This window comes from Tenrec ecaudatus, chromosome 1 (genome assembly GCF_050624435.1).
Source record: "Tenrec ecaudatus isolate mTenEca1 chromosome 1, mTenEca1.hap1, whole genome shotgun sequence".
NCBI classification, from domain to species: Eukaryota; Metazoa; Chordata; class Mammalia; order Afrosoricida; family Tenrecidae; genus Tenrec; species Tenrec ecaudatus.
The window spans coordinates 117,810,595-117,836,283 of NC_134530.1; the positions used below are offsets into that span (position 1 = coordinate 117,810,595).

The following is a 25,689-nucleotide window of genomic DNA, read 5'->3' on the forward strand; positions in this document are numbered from 1 at the left end:
AATTTAAAGCTCCTACTCTGGTTCCAGTGATGAGAAATTGCTCTAAAAAGTAGAAAAATAACTCAAGGTCCTCAGTCACTATATTAGATCTGACTGGTCCTCAGAGGCAAGGATCTCACACAATAATCAATGGGATATATTCTCTAGGATGATCACTATTCTAACCTATGAACATATCACAATGATTATTTTGTCATGGGGAATGCCCATAAACATGCCGAGCAGTGGCATGTAGGGTGACAGCATCATAATGGGGTGAGATAAGGACTGAGTGGAGATGGGTGTGGAGTCCAGGGGGCTACAGGGAACTTGGAAGAGTCATATGTTCTATAGATGGGGAATTTGAAAGGAATTATCCTACTCACTAAGACACTGAATTACACTTACCTCCACACGACTGGTCCTCTATGTTCAGGTGGTTGAAAAGCTCAATGGAAAAGCATATGGCTCTGTGATGATATTAGTGACCAGCGGGGACGATGCACATGTCGACAATTGCTTACTCACGGTGCTCAGCAGCGGCTCAACTGTCCATTCCATCGCCCTCGGTCCGTCTGTGGCTGGAAACCTGGAGGAGTTATCGCATCTTACAGGTCAATGAATCCCTAGGAAGTCTTATCTTTGAGATCACTTCCTTTTAACTTAATGGGGAATGTGTACATAGGAGGACTTAACTGAAAACAGAAACCATTTTCTAAAAATTAAAAAAAAAAATCATTGCCCAAATGGTCAAACTTGCTAGAGTCCTTGTTCTTTTCTGAAAGAGCAGTGCTTCTCAGCCTCCCTAAGGCCTCGACCCTAGAATACAGTTCCTCACGTGGTGGTGACCCCAACCATACCATTATTTGGTTGTTATTTCATAACTGTTATTTCGCTACTGTTATGAATCTTATTGTAAAAATGTAGGATGTATTTTCATCGTCACAACTTGAACATCATTAGACAAAATTAAAGCATAGTGATTAATCACAAAACAATATGTAATCATATATTGTGAAATATGTATATGCGTTCTGGTGGTCTTAAGCAACTCCTGTGAAAGGGTCACTTAACCCCCAAAGGAGTCTCGACCCGTGGGTTGAGAACCACAGGCTGCTGCCCTAGAAGGTGCCAGTTAGTACAAAGAGTGAAAACACTCTTTTTCGTGAGTTCTTGAGCTAAAAGACATATTCAAGATGAAGTAAACTCATACTACCGTATTGTAAAATACATGTCTGTTTTGCTCAAGTGAGGCAGACTATTTAATTTTCTTATATCCAATAAAAATGAGTATGCTAATTTGTAAATTGAGAGTTCACATTTCCCGAATTATTCTGAAAATAATAGATAGCCTTTGGCCCAGCTAGCTGGTTAGGGATTTTACTGAGTTCTTTCCAGCTACCAGGCAGCGTTCGGGGCCCTGATACTGTTGCCACGAATAGACAGACAAACCCTCCACTTGCGACAGCCGAATGCCCTGAACCTCCTCCTCGTCAGTCACAGACTGCGCTCCTCCGAAACTAACTCTCGGACAACAATTTGTTTTCAGCTTGTTATATGCTCGAGTTTTAGCAGTAAACACCCTAATCCTGTATTTCAGGAGGCTTAAAGTTCTTTGTTCCGGACAAATCAAACTCCAACAGCATGATCGATGCTTTCAGTAGAATTTCCTCGGGAACCGGCGACATCTTTCAGCAAAGTTTTCAGGTCAGACTCCTCTGTGTTACCCTTGCAGGTGGGCAGGGGCCACTACTAGAGGGAAGCAAAGGAAATAAATGAATTGTTCTAACTGCCTCGTTAGCCTAATTTGAATATGTAACAGTTAAGCGTGTAGAGGCTTTTAATGAGCTTCTTCTTACTAGAAGCGGCCTTTATTTTTTGCTTAATGTCTGAACATCTCAGGAGCCCCTGGCTCGTGCCTATGATTAACGCTCCCAATAGAGAACCCAAAGTGGGAGGGCTGAGCCCGCTCAGTGATCCACTCTGAAAAGCCAGCCACGGAACGCCCTGTGAGCACAGTCGGAATGTGACACACGTGGGGCCACACAGGGGTGTCAGCCGTCCACCCCCAAAGCCACCCTCTGTAATTGCTCACTCTGCTGGTCAAGGTCTGTGAGAAGAGCTTGCCTTTTTTCTGTGCGCACATTGGGAATGGGAGGGAGACTTAAGCCCAAAAGAAAAAATAAGAAGCCGAGGATTTGTTTCAGTTCCATAATAACGTTTTATCAATCAGAATCTGTTTTTTGTTTTGTTTTGTATTGGAACTCCTCTTTTGTGTAAGGAGTCCTATTGTATTAAATTCTAAAAGTTTCTAATTATCTCTCCAAACCCCACAACTTTTTGCTCACCGAAGTTTCTTCCACTCAAGCTGTTTTTAGAAGGGAGCGTTTTCGGTTTGTTCATCAATGCTTTATAGATCATGGCGAATAAAGTTTTGGACAAAAATCCATCTGTGGCTTCCTCACAGATGGTAAACGAATGTGCCAAGTTAATGACTTGAGGTGAACAATGAAGTCAGGAGATTATTATCAGAAAATATTTGATATAAAGATTATATTTACACAGCAAAGGCAATAACCGCAATCCCATCATCAGAAGTAAGAGACTGAATTACAGATGCAGTGTGTACTGAAGATTAGATTGCAATGGAGACTGTGGCTGATAATTCTCAGTAATCTTTCTATATTATGGTTTCCTCTTAAAAATAAGATATATAAAAATGTAAAAATTTTAAATATAAAATGCTTTTCATGTAGTTTCAAAAGATCCAATTGGATGTTTCCAAACACCATGATCTCTCCTTGGATCCTACAACCTACCCGGCCCCAAGTTGTTAGACTAAGAAAGGAAACCACAGGAACTACCTGTCCATAGACAGGCACGGCAAGTAGCTAGCAGACATCAAGCCATGAACACTTGTTAAATTAACTTAAACAAGTAGTTCATCATGTCTTTGCTACCACCCACTAGTACAATTTCACATGCTTTCCAGTTCTGAGCAAACTTAAAATTGTTACTAGTGTGTTCATTTAAAAAATATGGTTTTCTAGATTACTTACAGACACGTGTGCATTGTGAATGGTCAATAATTATATGTAGGGTTTCTACTATTGCTTTATCTGGGTTTTCTTACAATTCCACCTATGCCCTTGGACGGATTACTTCTCTAAGCCTCAGTCTTTTCATCTGTGAAATGTGTATAACAAGCAATAGTATGTATTGCAAAAGTTTTTATCAGGTTTAGATAATACATGCTTATATTCCATATGCATTATACACATACATTGTACTTATTTTGAATGACTAAGTACATTTTAGTTTACTGATTCATTTTTGTCATAAAACTAAGGAAGATAAAGATGGGATGAGGGAGATGGGATGATGGAGATGGGATGATGGAGCATAAACTAGGAACTTTGACATGCATATTTGCTTTATCAGCTTGAAAGTACTGGCGAAATGGTTAAACCTCAACATCGACTGGAACGCACTGTGGCTGTGGACAACAGTGTGGGCAATGAGACGATCTTTCTGGTCACGTGGCAGACCAGCGGGCCCCCTGAGATTGCAGTATTCGACCCTAATGGAAGGAAATATGACACAAGTGATTTTACCAGCCATCTAGCTCTGCAGACCGCACGCCTTCGGATCCCAGGAACTGCCGAGGTAGGTGCTGTGACCTTGCTCAAAATGACAACACTTTGAAATGTAAATGACTGTTGATTGAATTATGTGTAATTCAATATATTGTAGAAAGAAAATTGGGTTCTGGTACATCAAAATGTAATGTTGAACTTATAAGAATGTATTTGTGAATGCTAAAAATTATAAAGGGAATACCAAAATATGTTTCAAACTTTAAACACAGAATACCGGGTCCTCGTGTCAATGGGTAAAATTGGTATTCATGTAGTGCAAATACATTTTTCTAGCCTTTGACATCCTTCTTTATAAGTTCTATATTAACCTATTTGCCTAAATGCTTAGGTAAAAAGCTGTCTAGAGCTTACAAGTATGAATACATGCAACACATGTTTTTGAACACCTATTATGCATTGAGCTGCTAATGTCAAGGTCAGCAGTTCAAATCCACCAGTCATTCCATGGGAGAAAAGACGGGGTTTCTTCTCCTTTGCAGAGTTACTGTCTCAGAAACCCCCAGGAGCAGTTCCACCCTGCTCCACAGAGCTGTGAGTGAGACTCCACTCGGGCAGCGAGTTTGTGTTTTTTGGTTATGCTGTGCTACAGTATTTTCCAAGAGCTTTATGTAACAAATGTCACAAGAAGTAGAGGATGCTATTAGAACATACAGGAGGGACACACAGGGGGAGTGAGGCGTGGGGGGGCGGGCGGAGAACACTTCATGTAAACAAACATCCAAATTGGTATGTGGAGGCTACAGGAGCTGGAAAGTAAGTGTGGTGTTTTGGGAAGAGGAACTAGCACACGGAAAAGGCTCAGAGAGAAATTGGACCAAGACCGTTCATAGAACGGCGAGGAGTCAAGCGGTACAGCTTTGAACAAACCACGGAGTAGCATGGAATATGGAAAACACGAGAAAGAGTCAGTCGTGATGAGGTGAGAAAAATAAACAGGAGATGTGCCAACAAGGGAAACAAAGCAGGGGCTTGGATCCTACAGGTAAAGGAGACTAACTAATTCTTTGAAAAAGATCCATTCCTGCACTAGACTCCTGGTAGTGCAGTGGTTACATGTTGGGCTGATAACTGCTGGGTCAGCAGTTCAAAACCATCAGCTGCTCCTCAGGAGAAAGGTGAGGCTCTCTCCTCCCATAAAGAGTTACAGTCTTAGAAACCCACAGGTGCAGTTCTAATCTGTCCTGTAGACTCGCTATGAGGTGATGGCAGTGAGTTTGGCTTGAGTTTATTCTTGTGCATTTACCCTCTCTGTGTCCCCTCTTCCCCCTAACCATTGCTGCTCACATCCAGGCTGGCTCCCCTCCCGTCCAGTTTTCACTTGTAGCAGGGTGATCCTTCTAAAGTGAAAATCTGATCAACACCACTACCACCCCCCCACCTCCATTAAAAACCCTTTGATGGTGTCAGAATTAAACTAACTGGTTGCTATACATACTAGGTCCTTCCTGCCCTGGCTTCTGCCCAAGCTTAACTCTTTAATCTTCCCACCAACACCCTATGGATCACTGGACTTTAAATGGGTTTCTATGTTGAGGTAAGGGCTGAGCAGGCATTTCATTGTTGGGAACCCCCTGACTGCTGCAGCATCTTATATCAATGTGATGGTAGGGGCTGCAGGATACAGAGCTGACGTTACCAAATGCTCCAACTCATCACAATCATCACACAACCGCATGCAAGGGCCAGAAACACTTTACTTCATTCTTGCTCCCTTTTTCTATCCCCCTTCGTCTGGTTTGTTGTCCTTCATCAACACATCTAAAGAGAAACTCTGAACAGAGAGGTTCCTGTCATGTTACTTTATGATTGTAAATATTCATAGGTAGATGAGCTTGGTCTTTGAATAGTTACTTCACTGACAATGGCAAAGAAGAAGCAGCCTAATGAAGGAAAAGAAGTTGGGTAGGGTGGTTGCAGTTTAACTCTCCACACAGAGTCGCACTTGACCCCATTGCTTTTCCTTGTTCTTCTTTCTGCTATATTGTCTTCCTCGTGTTACTTCTGGGTTAACTAGGAGCAAAAGTGGAATAAGGTAAAAAGATATAGCTCATTAACAACCTACAATATACCATTGACACACCTAGATTGCTGCATGTCAGGGGAATCCAGCCCCTAACACATCATTACGGGTCCGGTAGGCGCAATTGTACAGTGATAATAAGTAAAGATCATAGTAAAGTCATAGAGAGCATGAGAGATAGAAGAGAAGTATTGAAATAAATGGAGTCAGACACGATTCATGGTAGCACGCTCACCTCAGCCCCGCCTGATGGTCCACGTGGAGAGAGAGACCTTTAATGCTAGCCCAGACTTTTTATCTTCTCTGGGGACATGCAAGCTCCCTAATTACAGGTAAGGACAAATGCCACAGGAAGGGGTGTGCTATAGGTAATACAGTAATGAGAGGGGGTGGTCTAGGGACATACATGCAATAGGGAGAGAAGGGATTGGGGGCATACATGTGACAAGATGGGCAGATCCTAGACTTAGGATGGCGGCTTAACTTTGGATGTCACAGAGCCAGTTTGGCATGTTCCCTGGCTCAACTGATAGAGACCATTATTGGTAGGATGTGAACACTTGGCCACCGGCCTCAGGGAGGAATAGTTTATTGTCCCCAGTAGCAGGGAGTGAGGCCTACCCTGTACCACCGGCCTCAGGGAGGAATAGTTTATTGTCCCCAGTAGCAGGGAGTGAGGCCTACCCTGTAGTCTGGTGACTAACTGCCCTTGGGGAGGATGCCTGTAAGCGTCTGACCTCTCCCCACAGCTGAAAGCAAAAAGCACTTGAAGTACTTACAGGTGAAGATCATTGACAACAGCCTTCGATATGGATTGCACCTCAACATAAAAAATGGGGGAAAGATCATCACAACTAGACCAATAAGCAACATCACCATTGTATGATACATGGAAAAAGAATGGAATTGTCAAGGGCTTCACTTTGCTCAGATCTCTAATCAACACTCACAGTTGCAGCACTGAAGAAATCAAACGACATGTGGCACTGGGCACATCTGTTGCAAAAGACAGACACGGCTGGACCAGAGACAGACACTGGTGCAGATCAGAGCTGAAACACAGGGAACCCAGGACAGATAAATCCCTCAGCACCAATAATGAGAGGAGCGATACCAGGAGCGTAAGGGGAAAGCTAGGGGAGAAAGGGGAAAACCAATCACAGTGATCTACATATAACCCCCTCCCAGGGGGATGGACAACAGAAAAATAGATGAAGGGAAACAGTGGTCAGTGTAAGACATGAAAAAAAATTATAAATTATCAAGGGCTCATGGGGGTGGGGGATAATAGATACCAAGGGCTCAAGTAGAAAGCAAATGCTTCGAAAATGATAATCGCAACATTTGTAAAAATGTGCTTGACACAATGAATCGATGTATGCATTGTGATAAGATCTGTATGAGCCCCCAATAAAATGATTTTTTAAATATTAAAAGACAAATATGACCTACTTTAAGGGCTAAGGTGTGCCTGACTCAAGTCATGGTATATCCAATAGCGTCATAGGCATGCTAACCCTGGACAATGAATAGAGAAGACAGAAGAATTAATGCCTTTGAATTATAGTACTATTGAAGAACATTGGATATATGATGGATAGCAGAAAGAACAAGCAAATCTTAACCCATGAAGACATGAGATTTCTTTCAGGTTTCCCTAGACAGCCTAAATAGGCAAAAGAAAATAATGTTTATCAATATTTAGACAAACGACTCAACAGACACATGGTAGGATACTGGTCTATGGAAAAGTATGTCCTTATCTTGCTCCTGAATAGTTATGTGTCTCTCTTGTTGTTGTGCTTAAAATATCATGGGCTACAAAGGAGGGGAGAGTTACAGGAATTACGGGAAAGAAAGCTTATTGTTGCCTTTTGGTTCAAGGTTTCCAAGTAAATCATTATGTTCACTTAATTTGAAGTTATTTTCTCAGTTATAGCAAAGGAATGAGAACATTGAGGCTCCTTTGGGGGGAAGGAGCTTGAATTGCTATTTGCATCATACTTAGAAACTGGACACTATTATCAACATCTTCTAAGTATGAAAATCAAGATCTATCTCTCCGCCCCAAATAAATTCAAACAATTCCTTGAGGAGTTGCCAGAAGTAGTGTCCTGAAAAGCTCACTACCATAGCGTCCACTCCCCCTCAAGGCCACTCTGTGGGGACAGGGTGGAGATGCCCTTGTGGGTTTCTGAGACTGTGGCTCTTCACAGGAGCAGAAAGCCTCATCTTCCTCTGGAGGAGCGGCTGGTGGTTTGAACTGCTGACCTTGTGGTTTTCAGCCCAATACATAACCCTACGATATAACCAGGGTCCTTTCTGTGTTGTGAAAGCCATGTAAACACTTGATTTAGTTATCCTTTAGCCAATATAGTTTTTCCTGACATCCTTTTACAGTAACAAATAATGCAACAACAACAAAATAGAAGCAATAAAAGAGACAAAAGTGAAGGTTTATCTGTATGGTCTAAAAGTAAAAGTTGGTTTCATGTTTTCACACTCCACAAAAACAAGAGCTACTTTGTTTTGCAGCCTGGGAACTGGACTTACACCCTGAACAATACCCACCATGCTCTTCAAGCCTTGAAAGTGACGGTGACCTCTCGAGCCTCCGGCTTAACCATGCCCCCAGCCACTGTGGACGCCTACGTGGAAAGAGATAGCACCCGTTTCCCCCACCCAGTGGTGATTTATGCAAATGTCAGAAAGGGGGCTGATCCCATTCGCAATGCCACTGTCAGGGCCGTCATTGAACCAGAGACTGGAGATCCCGTCACGCTGAGACTGTTTGATGATGGAGCAGGTAACTGGCAATGCATGCTGTTTTTCATGGTCTCTAACACGTCGTGTTATCATTCTGCAGTATTAGTTGTGTGTGGTTGTGCTGGGGGTGGGGGGCAGGAGGAAACTCCAGCTTCGGTGTGGCCCTCTGGACATCCTGACATTGGCCACTTTCACTTAGTGAGGTCACCTCACGCAGGCATGGATTCCTATGTCCTACTAATACGCCTGGATTCCTGCAACACTCGTCAGCACTGGCATCGCCAGGCTGGGCAGTTCAAAGAGCAAAAGAGGCACCAGGCAGTGGCAGCTCCTTTTAGTCCATGGTCCGAGGGAAATTGAACAGATGGCTCACGCCATGAGACCAAGACACTAGGCTGATGAGAGGCACCAGGCAGTGGCCTTCCGATGTGTGATCTGGTCCCAAGGCCAGGGAGCCTAGAGGATTTAGTATAGCACCACCCCTGGGAAACCAAGCCAAACCCTACTTCAAAGAACAATTCTGCACACAGAGTCCGAGCCTTGGCTTGATACATTACAGGCAACACAGCATCAGGCCGGGCAGATATTAGACCCTTTCTGACTAACTTATTTTGACTCTTTACAGCAAGCAATGCCTTTGTTGGTCCACATTTCCAATCCTGTTCTTTTGCTAAATTGAATTCTCAGAATGACAATAGACCACCAAATCTATATGGGCAGCCCCAAATGTTTGATCTGCTAATAAAATCGTATTTCTCTGCCCTGCTCACTCAAAGTCCATTCAAAGACTACCTAGTTCAAATCTACCACAAAGAGATGCCAGAGAACTCTTTTTCTTTTTTTTCCTTTTCACCTAATAGAGCAGATTCAAAGGGACATCTCATGTTCTGGTTGCTTATCCACGGCTGCACTTCTTATTTTTTGTATAAATTCCAAAATTGCACTTTGCAGAAAGGTTTTCCTTGCTTGCCACGCCTGGGCTCTGCCTGGAGAAGAGATGGTGGCCTTGTGGGAAGGCCACCCGATTCTGCTCCAAGCACTCTTATATTCAGTGCCTGGAACCGTTTCATTGATTGGCTGTCTAACTTAATAATCTAGTGAAATACATAACAAAAACTGTCGCTTAGCCATGAGAGTATAAATTTAAATAGTTTACTACCTAACCACATTTGCATACTTGTCTAAAACCTACTTTTAGAAAGGAAACTGTATTCATCTGCTAAATAAATACATTTACAAGAAAAATGTTCATTGGGGCAAATACTTTATCATTTAAAATGTTTTTTCTCATGTATGGTCTCAAATTGTCATTGCAACAACCCTTTGTGATAGCTATTCTCCCCATCATACAGGTGAGAACCCTGAGACTCAGAGAGATGACGTCCATAGCTCCTATGGGTCTCAAAATCAAACCCTTAACTCCCAAGCTAGTGTTCCTTTCTAGTTCTTTCTGCTTCAGTGATTTAAGAGGTGGCAGTAAGTGATGGTGACATGGAGATGTTGTTATCACTCCTCTTTTATTTTGAAATTTTCCTTGGTCAATTCTGAATAAAATTGGGCCTTCTATTAATCACTAAATGCCAAGATTGGTTTTCTTACTGACGGACTTTTCAGAATAACACTGAAATCAATTTGATAATTAAAGCAGCGGTTTTTTTATTTCAAATACCATATATACTCCTGTATAAGCTGAGTTTTTCCGCACATTTTTATGCAGTTTTTGTGGTAACATTAGGTGCCTCGGCTGATATTCGAGTCAGCTTATACTCGAGTATATACGGCAAATATATTCTTGCTTTTCTTAGATTAGGGAGCCCTACCTCTCCAGAGGGACAATACAGAACATCTAGAGCCCTTCGGCAATGACACAATGCTAGGGTACAGGGGAGTGCACAGTGTAAGGACTGAAGTGGCTTCTGGCACAGGACAGGCCACTTGCTCTCGGCGACCACCTCCACTCAAAGGTGAGTGTGACCTGCCTGTGGAGGAGGCAGGACCTCCTAGTGCTGCTCTGGCTTCAGCCATGGGCCTTTCTTGGGACTGAACAGCTCCCTAGGGGCCAACGGCAAGGAAGGAAGCCTAGCACTGGTCAAGCTTGCCGAATGCCCCTAAGCCTGTCACACACCAGATCCACACACCATCAGGCTCTGGAACAACAGCGCTATGCTCCTGCTAAGCAGGGTTTCACCAAAGTTTGTTTCTGTTTTTCCCCAGCTCAGTTCATAACCAGATGGCTGCGGGGCATTCATAAATGTCTTCAAATTGCCTGAAAATAGGGCTCTGTATACTTATGGCACTCTGAGTATTTCCTGGACACAGAATCACTTTTATCTCAGAAGTGTCTATGACCATAAACTAGCTTTAAAAATGTGATTAGTTTCTTTGAGAAAGTAGTAGGTATCAATTTCAATATTAGAACGATCAACTTGAAAGGTGATTATTATTAACAGTTGCGTTCACACAGGTACCACTGATTCACTTGAAGAACAATAACTTTTTAGAGGTTAAGGAGCCACAGAGAGAAATGGAGTCAGTGGACTTTTTAATCACCTGGACATATAGAAAGGAATTCAACAGTTATATGCTGAAATGGAATTATATGGAGAATAACTATTATTTTTACCAGCTTAATTTAATGTCAGGGATCAATCACACTAACAAATGTTAATAGTGACTTCTTTCTATACACAGGTGCTGATGTTATAAAAAATGATGGGATTTACTCGAGGTATTTCTTCTCCTTTGCCGTAAGTGGTCGCTATAACTTAAAAGTTCATGTCTATCACTATCCCAGCAAGAGCATCATGTCCTACTCTGTTCCGGGGAGTCATGCTATGTATGTGCCAGGTTACATAGCCAACGGTAAGAATCACTAGCTCTGCTATTTGGCTATTGTCCTTTAATGTTTATGTTTTGTGTGTGTGTGTGTGTGTGTGTTTGTGTGTGTGTGTGTGTGTGTTAGGGAATTAGGAAGAAACGAAAGAGAGAATGTCACGCTCAAGTCAATGCTTAATTTATTGAGTAGCTCTTCGAACCTGTTGCCTAGGAACAAATACCAGGGCGGTGATAGATAATTCTGACACATTATCTCCATCCTTAATTTGAAGATCATTACTTTTGCCTCTTTCTTGTGACTGTTTCATCAGAATTGCTGACATGCTAACTTAGTGGTGCAGGTTTACTATGGAGTATTAGCCATTCCTGCGCTTGCATTTTCTCTAAAGAGAGACATTTAGGCAAGAGAATGAAGCAGAAAGTTTCCAGTTGAAAGAAAGAAGCAAACAATGCACATTCAAGAAATTATTTCCTGAATCAATACAAGTCTGGAAGGTGCAGATAACTTGTGATTTCTAAAGATGTTCTGTCTTCCAAAAGGGGGGGTACCAAATTTCAAATGGAAAATAACATCTCTTTTTTAGCTCTTGTTGTTAAGCACAATCGTTCCAGTCATGCTTGCGAAGCAGAGGCTAGGGGATAACAGATGAACAGAAATAGATCATCTTGTCGTCTCTAAAAAACATCCTATTTTTTTAAGATCCTTATTCCCCAAACTGAAAATTCTTTAACACTATTACTCTAGTTTGGCAGCTTAATGAATCATTTAGATGATTCTGGAACATATTTGGTTCTCAGGAGAAAACACTTGAGACACCACAGTAGATTTGCCTCTTCCGTGTTGTCTAGAGTACAATTCACTCTCTCCTCTCTTTTAAATAATTTGGGTCACACCGAAACCAATGCAAGTCAATTTGTACAGTGACATGGTTTTAGTGCAAAAATGATTTTGTAGCTAGATATTAAGGCTTCATTTCTAAATAGATATTCTTTCTTTCATTTATACACGAGGCACTTCCTAGGTGACAAGCTAGGATCTTGGGGTAGCAAGTAGAATACAACGTGATGCTCATCAGGGTTAAAGCACACAAACGCCGGGAGTGTACAGGGAAATGAGAGAAGTCATGTTCAGCTGTGCTTGAGTTTTTATAATTCACACAGATGCTGAGTAATGTGGAAAATAGAAGCTTAGTTTTCCCTGTTCAACATAACATTCACTTTATCAGCTCAGGTATTGGGAAGGCACACTCTATGGAAAAATAGACTCTTCTGTTCTCACACCATCAAGTGGACCAATAGATACCTCCGCACTGTTCCTCTGCCTCCAGTGGGTCCGTTCTGGATTCCATCCCAGATCTCCGCCACAGGCCTTCAAAGGTGCCCTTGCACCTTGCTGATCTGCCATAGCCCTTCTGAGCAGTATTCAAATACATTTTATTACCTCTCAAGTTTAAAAGTAAACTCTTGGTTGCTCCCCCTCTCTGCTCCTCCATTAGCCCAGTTCCTTGTGACTGACCCGAATGAGCTGACTGTACTTTTTCAAGTCCGGTTTGTCACCTCAGCTACTGCTTCTACCCACTCCTGATTTGCATTCAAATCACTCCCTGGGCAGTTCTCTCGCCACAGTGACCAATGACCATTCTCTGTAAACCTACAGGCTACATTGATCCTCATTTTAGTTGACCTCGGCAGTACTAACCCGGCGATTTTTCCCTCTTTTGTCATGTCCTTGTTTCCATGACACTGCATTCTCCCGAGTGCCTCTTCATCACTGGCAATGTTTTGTCAGACTCTTTGTCCAGCTCTGTCTTCTCTACGGGGCCTCGAAATACTGCCAGTCCTCTGAGTCCGCCCTCACGTCCGCACCAGCCTGGCTGGACTGGAAACCCAGCTCCTGTACTCAGTAGCTGTGGGAACTTGAGCAAGTTACTTAGCTTGCGTGCGCCTCAGATTCACAGTCTGTAAAACTGGGAATAAACGTGGATCCTCTGAATAGCATTGCTGAAAATATTAAATAATTTGATATACATAAAGCCCTTAGAAAAGTGTCTGGCACATAGTAGGTGCCCAATTTTATCATTGCAGTTAAGATAATAGTGATTAGTTGGTTAATCTTATAGATCTGGATGTCAAGGTCTTCTTTATATTCATAACTTCAAAATGATTAAATTGAACTAAAACTTAAAACTTACAGCCTGTATCGACCTGACTCCTTAGCATGCTCTTTAAGATGTTGAACAAGAATCTCAGTCCTTCTACTCGCAGTTTTGGTCTTTCGCCTCAGTTTCTTTCTCTTTGCCAATTGCTCATTTTTGAAACCTGGGAATTCTTGAATTAATGTTCTCTGTTATTCCATATTCAAACCAATCATTAGGTTTTATAGATTTTTATTCACAAAATTATGATGGAACTTCAAAAATTTTGTAAAGAAGTTAAATAGAAAGGTATGGAATTTTTCCATGAACTAAAACCCACTGGTGTATTTTAAACTCCCGACCCTCCACAGGGTGTGTGAGACTATATATCTGTATGGGAACATACTGCCTCATCTTTCCCCAGCACGTGACTCGCAGCACCATCCCTGCCTAACTCCACCAGGAAGCCTTTGCGTGGTACTGCAAAGGCCTTGACACCACTCTCAATGACATACCCATGCTATCTTCTTTCATAGCATACCGCCTTTTTACCTTTCTTCAACTTATCACAAGTTGTAAATACGCTTCTTAACAGAATGACAAATTTCAGGAGGGCAGGGTTCTGTTTTGCCATGCTTTTTGATGCAGCATGTGATGTCAATAAATATTTGTTGAGTGGGTGAATGATGGAATAAACAAACAGCCATCCTAAAGGTCATTTTTTTAAAAAATCTCAATAACGTGTCAGAGAAAGCTACGCTATTCACCAGATTTTTGATGACTCTTTGGCTATTCTTCTCTGTGTTGCCCCAGGCAATATTCAGATGAATGCCCCAAGAACATCAATAGGTTGGAGTGAGGAGGAGCAAAAATGGGGCTTCAGCCGAGTAACTTCTGGGGGATCCTTTTCTGTGCTGGGAGTTCCAACGGGCCCCTATCCTGATGTGTTTCCACCATGCAAAATTATTGACCTGGAAGCCATAAAATCAGAAGATGGAGTGACTCTGTCTTGGACAGCACCGGGAGAAGACTTTGACCAAGGCCAAGGTAAGTTCCCTAGTTTCACTGCCTACTTTTCTAGGAAATGAAACTCCTAATGATTATGCTAGGGGTTAATTGTATAAAAATAGCTTTGCAGCTAGCGCTAAAAATGCTGCAAAGGATTCTGGTAGAAAATGTGAAGTTGCAGATGCAGTCTTAAATCCTGGAGGACAGGAACAAGGACACATTGACTCCTCCTCTGGAGTAAAGATGCCCAGATAAACTGACTGCCACCAGCCCCACAGACCCCTTGGTTGGAAACATAAAAGCCACAAGCATCGATGATTTGTTCAGCAGAAGGAGGCTCTGTATCACAGAGCATGTAATTCTAGATTCCAGATGTGACTTCTCGTTTTTTTTCTGAAAATTGAACAGTATTCATAGGTTTAAAGCCTAAATTGGAGAAATATTTCCATATATCACATAAGACTCGAGGTATCTCCCTCTCTCACTTCTGGCAATTGTTTTCGTGGGGGAGGCTGGGATCATTCTCCTGATTCGGGGCGCTCTCGTCCTTGCTTTGGTGAACGCAGATGGAGCACCGTTTCCTTCTTCCTCTAAGTCCTGTGAAAACCTCCATGTCGTCTCCTCCTCCTCATCGAAATGCAGTAACATACCCTTTCTCCAAGAACTAAACTTTCAGCACTTAGGCCATTACCAAGAACATGGTTAACATTGGCTACACATTAGTTCTATTTCCAGGGCCTCTGGTGGAAATTCCTGTAGGAAGCAGCCTTCTCCGTAGATTTCGATGGGTACCAGTGGGGTAGGGGGTGGGGGTGGGGAGGAGGTGGCCACCATGGTGTCTTTCTAGCCCTACTTTCAATTAGATCGTCTTTCTTTGTCTAAGTTCTGAGCTCATTCACTAAACTCACCAGAAGACCTCAAATTACAAACAGTTCTACGAGCTTGTCAATACTGTAGTTTTGTCCTCAAATTTTCTTACCACGTCGATATGTTTGCCAGCGATAAGGGAAGTATAAAACTTTACACACTGAATTAAAGAGACTCCCAATTTAAAGGTGGGGGATTAGAAATGATTGAATAGAGTGTGTGTGTGTGTGTGTGTGTGTGTGTGTTTGATCTCCTACACCTTATATATCTGACATAAAATAGAAACATCTGTACTTAGATTCCCATTTGGGGCTTTAAGTCTAGCTACTTAATCTTTGGCAGAAAGTTTAAACTTTCTTGGCCTCGGTTTCCATATATGTAAAAAAGGACTAAACATATCTACTTGGTAAAGTTTTGAAGGGACAGAATGAAATGACACACCCAAATCAGAAAGGGGAAAGAAGGCGTCCCTGGGAAATTTTCTAGACTCCTGGTTTTTGTCGCTAGAGAATTCTCAAGCTTATTATTGGGAGAAAAGGGTCACAACAATATTCACTCAATCTTACTTGATATCCTTCTCTGGGGGAATATTTCACCTTTATAAATACCAGCATATTTGTGTGGAATTTTAAACCTTTGTATTGATAGCAAAAGATAAGCCAAATTGGGAAACCCTTAGCACAGGGCTTCATAATAGCTCCACTGTGTTCTTAGACTGCAACACATGGAGACATTGTGTGTTTCAGGGGAAACACCCCATCCATGATTAAAAGCAGGGGTGGTGCCTGCCATCCGTATGGGAACTGACAGTCTCATCTTTATCCTGGAGGCGTTTGAATTGCAGTGCTGGGGAAGAATCGCTCCTGCAGAAGGTCATCAGGCAGTGTTGTGTTTATTGTACATCGGGCAGCTATGAATCAGAACTGACTGGACAGCACCTAACTGCAACATTAGCATCATAATTTCCCTATATATTTTTCAGATAATATGCCCACTGCCATCAAATCAATTCCGACACATAGTGATGCTCATCTTTCTCTCACTGCATGGATGGATTGAAACGGCTGAACTTGCAGTTAGCCGTCCAAACACACAGCCCACTGAGTCACTAGGGCTCTAGAGTAACATCTCTGTTGTTGTCCGGTGCTATTGAGTACGTTCCTTCTCACACAACCTCCTGTACAATAGACTGCATGTTGCCAGTCCTGCACCATCCTCAGAATTGTATTTGAGCCCGTTTCTGTAGCCACTGTGTCAACCCATCTTCATGAGGGTCTTCCTCTTCTTCACTCTCCTTTCCCCTTATCAAGCGTGGTGTCCTGTTTCAGGGACTTGCCTCTCCTGATAACATGTCCAAAGTATGTCAGCCTAAGTCTCATCGTCCTTGCCTCTTAAAGAGCACCTGGTCCCACTTCTTCCAGTGCAGATCAGTTTGTCCTTTCAGTAGCCCATGGTAGCTTCAGTAGTTTCCTCCAGTCCGACAATCCAAATGCATTGATTCTTCATCCATCTTCCTTAGTCAATGTGTAGCTTTTATATCCATTTGAAGTCACTGAAAACACCATGGCTTGGATCTTCAAAGTAAAAACCTTAATTTTGAACAGATTCACCCAATGCAATATTTGAGCTCTGGGCAGCTGCTTCCATGAGATTCAAGCAAGACAAAATCGCTGACTTCAATCTTCCCCATTTATCCTGATGTCACCTATTGGTCCAGTTGTGAGGACTTTTGTTTTCCTTGCATTGAGCTGTGATCCACACTGAAGGATGTAATACTTGGTTTCATCACTAAGAGCTTCAAGTCTCTTCAGTTCCAGGAAACCAGGCTTTGTCATCTGCATATCGTGAGTTGTTAATCCTCCAATGCTGATACTGCAGTCTGCTTCATATAAGCCAGCTTCTTGTCATACAAATGGTTCTTAACAACCTGAAAGGGGCCTTGGTGGCTCAATGGTTAAACACGGCGCTATTAACCGTGGGGGAAATTACCTGGCAATTCACTGTCGTATGAGCAGTCTGGGAACTCCCATGGACAATTCTGCTCCCTCACACAAGGCCGGTATGGATCAGAAACTACCCATTGGCGCACAGCAACAATAACAAATGACTTGAAAACGATAAGCTAAATGGGACTTACCAAGTGCCTCTATGAAAGCAATCATATAGGAAATGGACAGAGATTGTACCACCTTCCTATCACTTCAGTGGTGACTAAGACAATTGAAGTAAATCAAGTTTATAATGAAATTCTAACAGTTCAACTCCACAAAATACACCTGGATCATTGCGTTAAACTGTACGGTGTTTCTGAGATGACTCAGTCATGTCTGATGTGGCGACTCAGCAGTAGCCAAACTGACCAGTAAACCGGGCATAGATCCTAAATCTGCTCTGACAACATCTTGTAGCCAAAAATTCTAAATGATTTCAAACAGGAAAAAAAACTATTGATAAATTCAAGAGTAAATGTTATTTTGCTTTGGCAGGCTTCCTCAAAGATATTTTATTCTAATTACTGCTCAGAAATAGAAACTACCTCAAATTGAAATTTATTATAGGCTTGGAAACTCTTCAGAATATAGTCACTAGGATATTTTCACTTTTATTAGGACTTATAGTGTCCTTTGAGGGAACAAAATTCATACCTTGTAGTTTCTTGGTTCATCATTTTATTAGTTTTAGTCATTTCACTTCACAGTTATATTGTTAAAATAGCTTAATATTATATGTAAGTTTTTAATATATCTAGAAGTTAGTATTAGCATTTTTATTTTTCAATCGAATTATGTCCACCTTCCTTTAGTACTGTCAGTCCTTGAACATTGCAAAGAATGGGATTCCTAAAACACTCCATTGGCTCATGAAGTAGTTGTGCACCGACCCAGACACAGTCATTGCAAAAATCAGAGGCATACTGCATGATGTACAAGCAGAAACTGTGTGTGCCAGGGTGGTTACCTTTTCACCGTACTTATTCAGTCTGTATGCTGAGAAAATCATACAAGAAACTACACTGTCTGAAGAAGAGCATGGTATCGGGATCGGATGTCTTATTATTACTATTACTCATTTTATTGGGGGCTCTTATAAATCTCATGAAAATCCATCATTCAAGTGTATTAAGCACACTTGTACATATGTTGCCAGCAACCGTTCAAAACATTTTCCTTCTACTTGAAACCTTGGTAACAGCTCCTCTTTTTTCCCCCTCCCACCCTGGTGAATCCTTGATCAATTATATATCATTGTTATTTAGTGTCTTACAATGTCCGTTGTCTCTCTTCACCCACATTGCTGTTATTCGTCCCCCTCAGGGTGGGGGCCTATATATCCAACCTTTTGATGGATTTACCCTTTATCCTCACCCTGCCCCCACCATGCCCTTTCCCTCATAATATCACTACTCCCTCTACCGTTCCTGAAGGTTTTATTCTTCCTGAATTCCATGTGCTGAGAGCTTTTATCTGTACCAATGTATGCCCTCCAGTCTAGCAGGATTTATAAGATAGAACTGGGTCATGGTAGTGAGGTTGGGGGGAGGCATTCAGAAACTAGAGGAATGATATGTGTTTTGTTGGTGCTATACTGCACCCTGGTTGGATCGATCCTTCCTTGTAACCCTTCTGTGGGGAGCATATCCAATTGTCTACAGATGGGCTGTGGGTCTCCATTCCAACCTCCCGCCCCGCTCCACTTTCACATTAATATAATTGTTTGTTTTGGATCTGATACTGTCACCACCTCATGATCACGTCGGCTTGTATGCTTCTTTCACATGGGCTTATTTGCTTCCCTGCTAGATGATTGCTTGTTTAGCTTCAAGCCTTTGAAACCCCAGATGCTATATCGTTTGATAGTCAGGCACCATCAGCTTTCTTCACCACATTGGCTTATGCACCCATTTTGTCTTCAGTGATCGTGTCAGGAAAGTGAGCATCACAGAGTGCCAGGTTATTAGAACAAAGTGTTCTTGTGTTTAGAGGAGCCTTGCATAGAGGCCCAAAGTCTGTCTGCTCTCTTAATACTTAACATAGAAATATATGTACATTGACCTCTATGTCTTTCTTTATAAATTAATACATTGACATGCCTATATCTATACCTCTAGCAGCCTGTGGTTTGCAATTCACAAGGTCAGCTGTGGGGGTCTCGTCCAGCGAGACCCTCACGTGGTGACCCGGAGGGGCAACGAACCTGGATGGAAAAAAGACACAGAGACGTGGAGCAAGACAAGTGCTGATCAAGCCCTGCTTATTTCGCCAAAACTCGGGGTATATATTTACAACAGAGAAGGAAGTGGGAGGCACATATTTTACTGTGTAACAACCAATCGGCTACATGTTCCTAATAAGGTACAAAGGGTGCGCAACAATACTCAAAGACATCGTGGTGACGTCCGCATGCAAATCAAGGCTTACCGGGTGAACTTACCACTATGTTCCTAATATGGTATATCTGCAGTCCAATGGGTGCTCAGTACTTTGACTAATGGCAACAAGGTCAGTTATCGCAACTGCCCGTGCTACTGAGCACGTAGCTTGGAATGTGGGGGCGAAGTTGGGCAGGAAACAAAGCCTTGCTGTTACAAAGCGGCCAAGTTTCTGCTACGTGTCTGAGGCCAAGGTCTTAATGGCTATTGGCTCCCAACAGCCAGCAGTTTTGAAACCACCAGCTGTTGCTCTGGTGAAAGACAGGGCGTTTTCCCCCCATGAAAAGTTACAGTCTCTAGAAAAAAAAAAGTTACGGTCTCAGGAAGATACAGGGGGCAGTTCCACCCTTCTCTAAGGGTCACTGCAAGTCGGCATTGACTGGGTGACAGTGAGCTTGGAGTGTTTGGTTTCTTATGCAAAAGATGCAATTCTGATTCCTGAAAGTTGAGAAGCCTTGAAGCATTTATTGATGAAGATGAAAGACTACAGATTTCTGTATGGGCAACACCTCAATAAAGAAAACAAAAATCCTTACAACTGGACTAGTAAGCAGCATCATAATAAATGGAAAAACATTTTACTTGGATCCCCAATTGAAGAAGCTGCCGTCAAGAAATCACCAAACACATTGCATTGGGCAAATCTGTTGCCCAAGACCTCTTTAAGATGTTGACAAGCCAGGCTACCACTCAGAGAACTCAGGTGCTCTTGAGCGACACCACGGTATTTTCAATTTGCTCAGCCGCATCTGAAATTTGACTGTGAATAAGGAGGACCTCAGACGTGATGTCCTTAAGTTCTGCTGTTGGGGAAGAAAATTAAGCGTCGCACGGGTTGTCAAAGGAATGAACAAATCTGTCTTGGAGGAAGTATAGTCGGAATGTGGGAATGCTGAGGTTTCATCCTTTACAGTTTGGACAAACCCAGACTCGGTCCTCTGGCTCGCAAGCCACGAGATAGTGGCATTCTGTTTCTCACCACCTTTACTGGCTTGGGAATTGCCAGCAGGGGAGAAAACTGTGTCAGCACAAATCATTATTGATGTCTGCCTAATCTTCATTTTATCTGAATCTAGTGCCTTCAATCTCCCTCCCAGGCTTAATGACTATTATTTGATGGATTATTAGTGCAATAAAAGCCATTCTATTACCAGAGCTAAACTTTACCTTTGATGTGCATTGTAATTATTTTTTGCCAATTCAGCATTTATGCTTAGACTTTGATTAAAAGTTTCGTCCACGTAGAAGTTTACAATTTTATGCATTTAAGTGAATTTTGGGTTTTAACTCATAAGTAAGGCTTCTTTGATTCCAGATTGTACTGGAATTCATCCATTGTTTTCTATTTAAGACATATATTTTTATACTTAATTTTTTGATCACTTTGGGATAAAAAGGTTTGAGATATGGATCTAATTTTACTTTTTCCAGATTTTCACCAAACTATCACAGCACCACTTAATGAAAATTTCGTATTTCCTCCCCATTAATTTAATTTTATTTTTTTAAACAATTTATTAGGGGCTCATACAACTCTTATAACAGTCCATACATGTACATACATCAATTGTATAAAGCACATCTGTACATTCTTTTCCCTAATCATTTTCTTTTTTTTTCTCCCCTTTTCTTTTTTTACATTTTATTAGGGACTCATACAACTCTTATCACAATCCATACATATACATACATCAATTGTATAAAGCACATCCATACATTCCCTGCCCCAATCATTCTCAAAGCATTTGCTCTCCACTTAAGCCCTTTGCATCAGGTCCTCTTTTTTTTTCCCCTCCCTCCCCATCCCCATTAATTTTAATTCAACCATTATCAAGTACTCCAGTTTGCAACTACATCTCAGCCTATTTCTGTGGCTATGTCTGTGTATCAACCACCACCACAGTGTTTCATCTTGAGGCATGGGTGTTGCGGGTGTTGCGGCGTCTTAGCATTTTTAAATGTAATAGAAAAGTCCTTCGTGTGCTTTTAATGTTTAGATGGCTTTTAATGCTTGATGATTATTTTGCATAAATGCTTTGAAACAATCATGATTAGTTAAAACCTATTGGACATTTTTAACAGTTTAGAAAATAACCTACGGTAAAATCGCTTCTTCATTATTTTGAATTTTGCTTTTCACGAAACATTAGTAAGGTTTCCCTTTTGTTTGGGCTTCAATTTGAGCCCTTACTTAGTATTTTAAAGTTTTACTCACAAGTACACTTTTTGTTAAACTTATTCTTGGGGATTTTGATTCATTTGCTTGCTATTCTCACAATCTTCTCTAATAAAGCTAGGAAACGTACTTACGTTGACTTCACCTTCTTATGTATATACTTTTGCTTTCAGCTGCCAGCTATGAGATAAGAATGAGTAAAAGTCTGCAGAGTATTCAAGATGACTTTAGCAATGCCATTTTAGTGAATACGTCAAAGCTACATCCTCAGAAAGCCGGTGTCAAGGAGAGATTCACATTCTCGCCGGAGCTGTTCACAAACGAACCTGAGCATCAGTTTGATGGCGAGACACCAGAACACCACAGACTGTATGTGGCGATCCAAGCGATCGACAGAAGCTCCTTGGAATCTGCTGTGTCTAATATTGTCCAGACTTCTCTGCTGATTTCCCCTAACTCCGCTCCTGCGCTGACCAGGGATTACCTGATACTGAAAGGAGCTCTCACTGCAATGGTTCTGATAGGAGTTACTTGCCTGGTCATTGTTGCCATGTTTTACTCTTTAAACAGGAGAAAGAGAAGAGCCAGGAAAGAGAATGAAACAAAGTTACTGTGAATGAATGGGCACAACACCTTTCCCCTCAGCTATGAGACCTCTGGCCTCTGGATTTCACCAAATAAAAGATAGTAAACACAAAATTATATGAACTATTTTGGGTTTTGTATAAAACAGAACAGTTTCATGTGGCAAATAGATAAAATTTACTTTATACCATTCAGTGTCTGGGGAAAAGTGTCGCTCTGTTTCAGAAACTAGAACAATTTTGGCCTTTGGAAATGTAAAAAAAACACTACAAATTTTTCTTCAAGATAATGTCTTGAAAGGCAAAGTGAGGTGGAAAGTTGAATCAGACTCTGGAAAAGCCTTTTTTGTATTGAGGAGGAAAAATAGCCCCGAGAAGCAGGGAGCAGATTACGTCTGAATTATTTAATACCATGTCTGCTGTAAGCAATTGTCCAGTTTTTTTGATTAATTGTTCAACCTCTCTCCACCTTATCTGTTCAGAACAGGTTGCTGGTTTATGAATGAAGATCATTTATGAATGGACATGAAACCCCTGTGTAAAGCTCTTTCGTTTACTTCTTGTCATTTGGTTAAATATACTTCAGATCAAATTTTACATCTACTGCTCAGAGAGATCTTTTTTCACAGTTAAGAAGTAGTCGAAAATCACGGGTGTTTTCCTTGCCTCTGCCGCTGGGACTGTAATAGAGGTCTATTGGAATGGAGGTCTAATTTTACACTCCTTTGAAAGCAGCGGTTGGCCTATTGCCTTGGATATTAATGAACTAAAATGGTTGTATAATTTAAAATGCTTTAAGTACGACATGAAATAGTGTTATCTTGAGCTTATTGTAACACATATAAAGACATGTGGCTTTATTAAATTATAACCAAAGAAGTGGTCAGGGGTCAGCCCTTGGAAATGACTAGCTGGTTCTGTTCTTTGGTTAAATCAAGCCTAGAAAGCCTTTTAGGCAGTTGGTGGGCTGGCTAAATACAGACCACAAGAAAACAAAAATCTTTTTCTCTCAGTTTTATTTACTGCTAACTTTTAAAACACTACTGGGCAATATAAAGGATCGTTTGCTTTCTAAGATAAAGGACTTTAAAAAACTGTATCCAAAAGTACTGTTTTTTAACAGTATTGGCTGCTTGCCAATACCTGTGAAATCCCACCTTCAGAAGCTGTGACGTCAGTGGTAATTCCATATTCTTCTCCCACCAGTTTCTGAACTTCTTTCTGAACTTCAGGCGCAACGTCGTCCTTCATCGAGGTTGACAAGCTTCCTTTCTTGGCTCCGCTTTAAGGCTTTCTTGATTGGTCCTCCTTAAAACCCTTCCCCGCCTAAAAGCCATTGGTTTATGTGGTGCAGCACTCCCTTAACATGGCACAAAGCGGCGATTTGGCATATGTCCAGTGAGTCTGGTTAAAAATTTCATTTCAGCCCTGACTTCAAACTCATTTTTATCCACGGCACCAAAAAAAATCTCCTTTTTATGTGTTTGAAGGCACCACAAGGAGCCTAAGAAAAGTACATGATGGAGCTAACTCCCCCCCTCTGCCACCCCCCCCCCACCAACCACTGAGAGCGAGACGTGTTTAAGTGAAGCTGGTTTGGAATAAACACATGCATGGATGGAAGTATGGCACTACTTTTTGGCCCATCCTTGTATAAACACACCAAAGTTGAAAGTAAAGTTTGCAGGTAGGAGCTTCCTGGAACCAGCATGAGGCAACTTGCTGGAGGCATCAACATGATTTATCTCTTGATTAAGATTGGCATCCACCAAAACTCACTTATCTATTTACACTTTGTGCATTTTACTGTATGTAAATCTTGTCTTCAAATCTAAATATGTTTTAACTTATTCCATCTTTTACTTACTAGTAACATTCATAACACTGGTTCTCAAATCACTTGAGTGACACTGAACAATATATTTAATTGTAACAAATGTTTCCACTTATTATCATTTGGAGGAAGGATGCATTGTGTGGCTAGAAACCAAGGATGCTGCTAAGAATCCTACAGTCCCCCTTCCCCTATGCCCAGTGCATCCCAAAGTCTCAGTAAACTGAGACTGAGAAATCTGGATGTCAGGGAAAGGAATCTACAGAGGACTGGAACACAGCTATCATTGGCTTGGGAGCATATTCAATCCTTGTGATAATTTAAATAAGGCTAATTTAAATAAGATTAAGAAACCAAAAAGAGCACGCAACTTAAATTTAATTTAAATAAGGTTAGGAAGCCAAAAAGAACTCACAACCTAAATGTAATTTAAATAAGATTAAAAAGCCAAAAAGAACTCAAAACTAACATTAAAATAATGGAAGGTGATCCGTGCTGGAGAAGTGGGCTCATAAAATTGGTAGAAAGCCTAACAGTCAGCAATTCTCAACCTGTGGGTTGTGACCTCTTTGGGGGTCGAATGACCCTTTCACAGGTGTTGCCCAATTCATAACAGTAGCAAAATGACAGTGATGAAGTAGCAATGAAAATACTTTTGTGGTTGGGGGTCCCCACCACATGAGGAACTGTGTGAAAGGGTCGCGGCATTGGGAAGGTTGAGAACCACTGGTCTAACTGATGGAAAAGGAAGGAGACAGAAGGTTTAGGTGGATGCTGCATTTTGAGTTAGGGTCTGTATTAAGAACAGTGAACACAAACAGAGGGAAAATGAATGAAAATGAGGCAGAAAGGAAGTCAGATGAGTAGGGGTTCAAAAAGAAAGGGATTCTGACTTCTTGTGAAGGCAGTATCCAAAGTAGAAGTGCCCTATAAAGTTTTCGGATGCTTTAAATCCTTACAAAAGCATACTCCTCAGTCTTCCTCCTGCAAGCAGATGGTGGGTTTGAACCACTGACCTTTGGGTTATCAACTCAGTGTTTAACCCACGGTGTCAGCTGAGCTCCCCGTATGCATCATAACCACCGCCACTGAGCTGACCCCAACACATAGAGAGCCTCTGTAGGGCTTCGGAGGTTACAGGTTTGTGTGTATACAGAGAGCCTCATTTGCATCCTGAATAGAAGCTGGTGGGTTTGAATGGCCATCCATTACCTGATAGCCACTGAGTCTCCTTGCATATTTCCTAGAAAGTGGATCAAACACAAATCAAGAAAAGAAGCAAAGTAAGATATGAAAGTGCTTTAGGGTACAGAAGAAACCCCAATCTCAAATATGATTTTTAAAAGACCATCTATGAAGTCTTAACAGCAACAAAGACACAGACACATCATCCAAAA

At 41.6% G+C, this 25,689-nt stretch overlaps 1 protein-coding gene across 1 annotated transcript in view; it reads left to right on the plus strand.

The window, feature by feature from the left end:
* Positions 1–22,920, plus strand: part of CLCA2 (chloride channel accessory 2) — a 40,163-nt gene extending 17,243 nt beyond the window's left edge. The window contains exons 8-14 of the mRNA XM_075540197.1: positions 416–593; positions 1,580–1,686; positions 3,421–3,645; positions 8,194–8,464; positions 11,116–11,286; positions 14,208–14,441; positions 22,048–22,920. Coding sequence (XP_075396312.1) covers positions 416–593; positions 1,580–1,686; positions 3,421–3,645; positions 8,194–8,464; positions 11,116–11,286; positions 14,208–14,441; positions 22,048–22,490 — 1,629 coding nt within the window. The 3' untranslated portion in view covers positions 22,491–22,920. The remainder of the gene's footprint in view (positions 1–415; positions 594–1,579; positions 1,687–3,420; positions 3,646–8,193; positions 8,465–11,115; positions 11,287–14,207; positions 14,442–22,047) is intronic.
* The last annotated feature ends 2,769 nt before the right edge of the window (positions 22,921–25,689 follow it).